The 5,014-nt window shown below is 33.1% G+C and overlaps 1 protein-coding gene across 1 annotated transcript; it reads left to right on the plus strand.

Annotated features, from left to right (window-relative positions):
• Positions 1 to 301: 301 nt before the first annotated feature.
• On the plus strand, positions 302 to 4,693 carry LOC147390395 (uncharacterized). Its single transcript, XM_086417357.1, has 2 exons — positions 302 to 979; positions 4,271 to 4,693. Exons 1-2 carry the CDS (start codon positions 716 to 718, stop codon positions 4,427 to 4,429), a joined length of 423 nt encoding a protein of 140 aa, XP_086273483.1. The 5' UTR covers positions 302 to 715; the 3' UTR covers positions 4,430 to 4,693.
• Positions 4,694 to 5,014: the final 321 nt, after the last annotated feature.

The raw sequence follows: 5,014 nt of genomic DNA on the forward strand, positions 1-5,014 counted from the left end.
TTGAACCCAACTCAACTTTAGGCCTATCCCAAAAGGAGGGACGAAAGCCCAACTCAACAACGCCTGACCCAAAAGGAAGCCTTGACTGATTTACACCCCCCACTTTCCCCAAAATAGTTTGGAAATAATATTAATATAATTTAGGAGGGAGTTGTTTTCAATTTGTCAAAAATTTCTTATATTTTTTTTCTTAAAAAAATATTAAATTAATTATTAAATAAACACACTTTCAATAACAAAATATGAATTTAGACCCAATATTGAATTTCCATTGACCTCAAAATTTGGTACAAAGTTTCAGTGATGATGATTAAAGAGGGAAAAAATATTTTCCTGAAACTCACATGAAATAGAATATGGGCCCAAACCAAATCCTTCCTTTCTTATGTAATTTTAAACCTCACGTCATATAAAACAGAGGACTGGTGACCATCAGAAGCTCTCTCTTTAACCTCAGGTCACATCTCTCTCTCTCTCTCTATTTGTAAAAGAAGCCATCATATCTTCTCCCACACAGCTATAATTTTCTTTCTTTCTCTGTGTCTTTACCACTTAGGCTCTTTGAAAGTAGCCATGACGACTTTCTTCAATACTCCTAGAACCTCAACATCATGAAAAAAAATCCAACTGGGTTTCTTTCTCTCCAGCTTTATCTTTTGTGGGTTTTGTTTGATTTTTTATCTGATAGAGAAAGTTCTACTAAATTTAGTGAAGAATGGGTGAAGATAGTTGGGGTCTTCCGCCTTCAGGGGCTCCATTAAATGTCCAGAGAGAGGAGCATTGGAGACATTTTGATGACTCTGTAAATGCTGTTTCTTTTGGGTTTGTCGCTACTGCTATTCTTATATCTATGTTTCTTGTTATGGCAATCTTTGAGAGGTTTCTTAGGCCAAGATCAATGGCTTCTGGGGTTCAAAATGTTGGGGATCTCGAGGCACAGATGGGTTACAATCGAAAGCTTCGTCATCCATCACCTAAGGTAATCTCTCTCAATCTCAATCTTCCATTCTTTTTCTCTGTTGAAGTTCTAAATTCTATAATGGTTGAATTTTTTTTCTTCTTGTTATGACGGAAATGCCCTTCCGTATTTTTTTTTCCTCATGTAATGTGTGCATGTGAGTGTCCACATAAATTATTTTCATTATTGCAGAAATGTCCTTTGTGTCCTTTTCAATTTATAGTAAAAAAAAAATAATAATATTTTACTGGGTATTCTGTAATTAATTAGAAATCAATGGTGAAATAAATTTCAGGGATTTTCTTTGATTATTTTCAGATTGTGTGTGTATATGATTCTGTGATTCACAGAAATGTCCTTTGTGATTCTTTCAAAAAAATACTTTTTATAATAAAAATATATATTTTACTGGATATTCTGCATTAATTGCAATTAATGGTCCATGCCCTTTTTATTTTATGAAAAATGGTGAAATAAATTTCAAGGATTTTCTTTGATTATTGTTGACCCCATTTTTCCCCTGTTATCTTTAAGAAGTTCTGCAAACTTTGAGAACAAGGGGTATTTTGGTCTTTTCATAACTTATTTATTTATTTATGTTAATTTTTGGTATTTAATGATGAACTGAGCTTATTTCCTCACTGAAAGCTAGCCTTTTTTATCCTCTTTTTGAGTGTTTTCATCTTAATGTTGGGGGGTACATCATGGGTACTGCATACTTCTATTAAATAATGTGGACTTACGTAAGACAAATAAGGGACCATTTAATCTAAATTGATCCTGACCATCCAATGGAAAGGTGGGCCACCTCTGTTGTAGACTGATATTTATAACATTGACAATTTTTTTTATAATGCATGGTTAAAAATTTAGATGATTTGGTGGTTTTGGGACCATAACTGGTTCAAGTGGTAGCATAATTTGGATGGTTTGGATTGATTAGTTTGTTGATTGTACCAGAGAGGTGACGGGAAGTATGGAGTTTCTATCGGCCACTGGATTACTTATTAAAAAAAATTATTTTAATTTAGACTTGGTGGGTAAAAATAATTCGTTTATTATCCAAAAAATTACTTAATTTGTTTAAATTATTTATGAATTATGATCCCTTTAAATGCATGTACATCTCATATAAAAACAAGGGTGTTTTACCTATTCGGATGAGTATTTTGCCTAAATATTTGTCAAGTGTCTTATATCCGTTTTGGCATTTATTTTTACCAAAACAGGTATCTTTTGTGCGTTAAACTGAGTTTTCTCTTTTCTACTCTTTCTTTAGATTTATGTAAGTATGCTTCTTTTTTTTCTTTTTTTACTTTCTTCTTTCTTTCCAAAAAGTATACCCATTATGCTGGATTTACCTTTGTAATGTTTTTTTATTTTATTTTGTTGTTGTTGTTGTTGTGAAAGGAAACATGGTCTTTTATTTGAGGTTCATAAGAAAGCTAAAAAATGTAAAAATGCAAATGTCACCTCACATGGGTACCTGTTTTGGTAAAAATAAATAAATACCAAGGTATATAGCTTTTTGATAAGTATTTTAAAAACATGCCCGGGCAGGTAATTTTGACCTTAAATGATCGTTTTTGGTACTTTCACCTATAAACAATGCCAAACACGATGAATGGGCTTCCTTTTCTGATTCTACAACATTTTTTTTTTCCATCTAAATTGAAATTTTAGCCATTTGATTTGATTTGATTTATTAGTGTATTTTTTGGGTTATTACCCATTCAAAGGGCCATTTTATAATATTAAAATTTATTATTACCTAAAAGTTTTTTCGCATTAAATAAATAATAATGAGATAATTCCCTTATTTCAAGGGAATTTTATTTGTGATATAGAGAAAATCAAATCCTTATATCAGTTATTCTTAACCACTTAATTTCTTGAATAACTAAAATTAAAAGAAAAAGGGTAAGAAAAAACATCATTAGTATGTTATATGATTATGTTTGTTAGTGATGTTATTGTCTTTGTTTGTACTCAACCTTTCATGTGATATGCGTTATCGCCACTCAACACTGAAGACTTGGACCATCTCATCTATCTGTACTTTCCAATTGGTGGACCACCTTCTACATTACCCATTAAGAGGAGAGGAAAAATAATAATAATAACTTAAGGGATGATATGTGTGACCATTTCATCAGAGTGTCTGAATTTTTAATCAGCATTTAATAGAAATTTTATTGATTGGTTGTTTATATAGCAAAAATAAATAAATAAATGATTTGTAGATCATAACTCCTTTGCCTTTGTGGACATTTGGCTTGTATCACTGGTCCCAAGCCCCCAGATGGAGGGATGGATCATATTGACAGCCGACATAAAATGTCGTCAAACCCTTGACAAAGATCCAAACTCATTGATTCAGAGCTCAATATGTTTTTTTTTAAATAATGTATGGTGTCCCCAATACCCTTTGGAAGTAAGACTAACCCCTTCGGATATACTTAGCCAATAAAAGAGTGAGTAGGCCAAATGGTTACATTATACGAGTGTTAAAGTGGGTCGGACCTCTAAGCGGTTCACCATGGAAGAGAGCACCTTGTTTATGTGTTAGTAGTATTAGTGGATGGACTGTGGTGTGTAAGTAGTTGTAGAATTATACTTATTTGCTGCTGATTCTTATCAGTTTAATCTTCTCTTTTGTAGACCATTTCCCATTGCAGTGTATTTTCCTTCATTCTTTTATGTTTTTGCCGCTCTGGCTTCATTTTGACTTGTCATTTGTCTTGCTTTTATCTTTGTATATCTAAAGACAAAACAAGCCATCCAAGTTTTGGATCTTTCTCTGGTTTTCTTACCCATTTTATTGATACATCTTTGTTCTATTTTTTTTTTTTTACTTATATTATAAATCGTTCTCCCTTTATCGATGGGCAAGTACATGGGTCCAAATGCCATGGAACATCAAATTTCAATGGCTATTAGTGCTAGTGATAATTTAGAGAGATTTTATTTCCTCACCAAATTTGTATCATAGCACACTCCTTATCTTTCTTTATCTTCTCTCATTCTATGATTGTTGTATTGTAATAAAAAGTTGGTGTGACAGTAATATTTCTGCTAATTTATTATGTATAGTTTTTCAAGGAAAATGCTGAACTGACTTCGTTCGGTACTGTTCAACACGTCAGTGCAGTGTTGAACACAGTGTCGAATGAAGTCAGTGTAGCACGACTCTAGTTTCAATTGTAAGTTGTGCAACAACTTATATCTAATTCATTTATTTTCTTTTGTAGTTTATTGCATGATTGAAAATTAACTTCTTGCATCCATTGTGTGTCATTGCTTTCTTTTCAGATGTCGGTTTACTCTAGAGGGGTTTCAGTGTTGATGCCTGGAGAAGAAATCCCAACCTTCATCGCTCACCCGGCCCCTGTGCCATGCCATCCTGAGAACATCTCTTGGCCCCTACACCATCATAATCCATTCTCCAACTCTCCCCAATCTCACACTTGAACCTGATTACAAACCCAAACTTGCCTAAAAGAAATTGACTAATATGCATAGTTCAAATCTCGTCAACTGGAACCAAAATTAGGCAAATCATTCAAAAAATATTGAAACTTCATCAAAGACAGATACCCAATCAACTGCATTCACCTTAAACTCTGAGTTCGAATTCACATTTCCTTCCTTAACGCTCTTCTCACTGTGTAGCCTGCCTTGTATAAGCTTCGGAAGTGCTTATGAACTTCGTCTACTGGCAATGGGTTACTCTCTCCTCGGTTACTCTCTCCTCGCCGTTGCTTTCTCTTCTAGGATTTTTAAAATGGGTTGGATTTCATGTTCAACCATGTTGAATTGGCCAAATCTTGTAAGAAATGGAATGTAAATTTGTTTTTGGAATGAGAAGCTGCGTGGATCTATGTATTTTTCTTGGAGCTGTTATATTACCACTCCAATTTGTTATGGATGTACACCACTCTATAAAAGCACTCCTTTTATTCAAGTTTTTTAATTTTAGGGGAGAAAAGAAAAACTTTAAATTGATGGATTTTCCCCAAGAAGAATCTGATTTTCATATGTATATATTTTGCATTT

Source organism: Akebia trifoliata, chromosome 11 (assembly GCF_017979445.1).
Source record: "Akebia trifoliata isolate Shusen 1 chromosome 11, ASM1797944v1, whole genome shotgun sequence".
In the NCBI taxonomy this organism is placed as follows: domain Eukaryota; kingdom Viridiplantae; phylum Streptophyta; class Magnoliopsida; order Ranunculales; family Lardizabalaceae; genus Akebia; species Akebia trifoliata.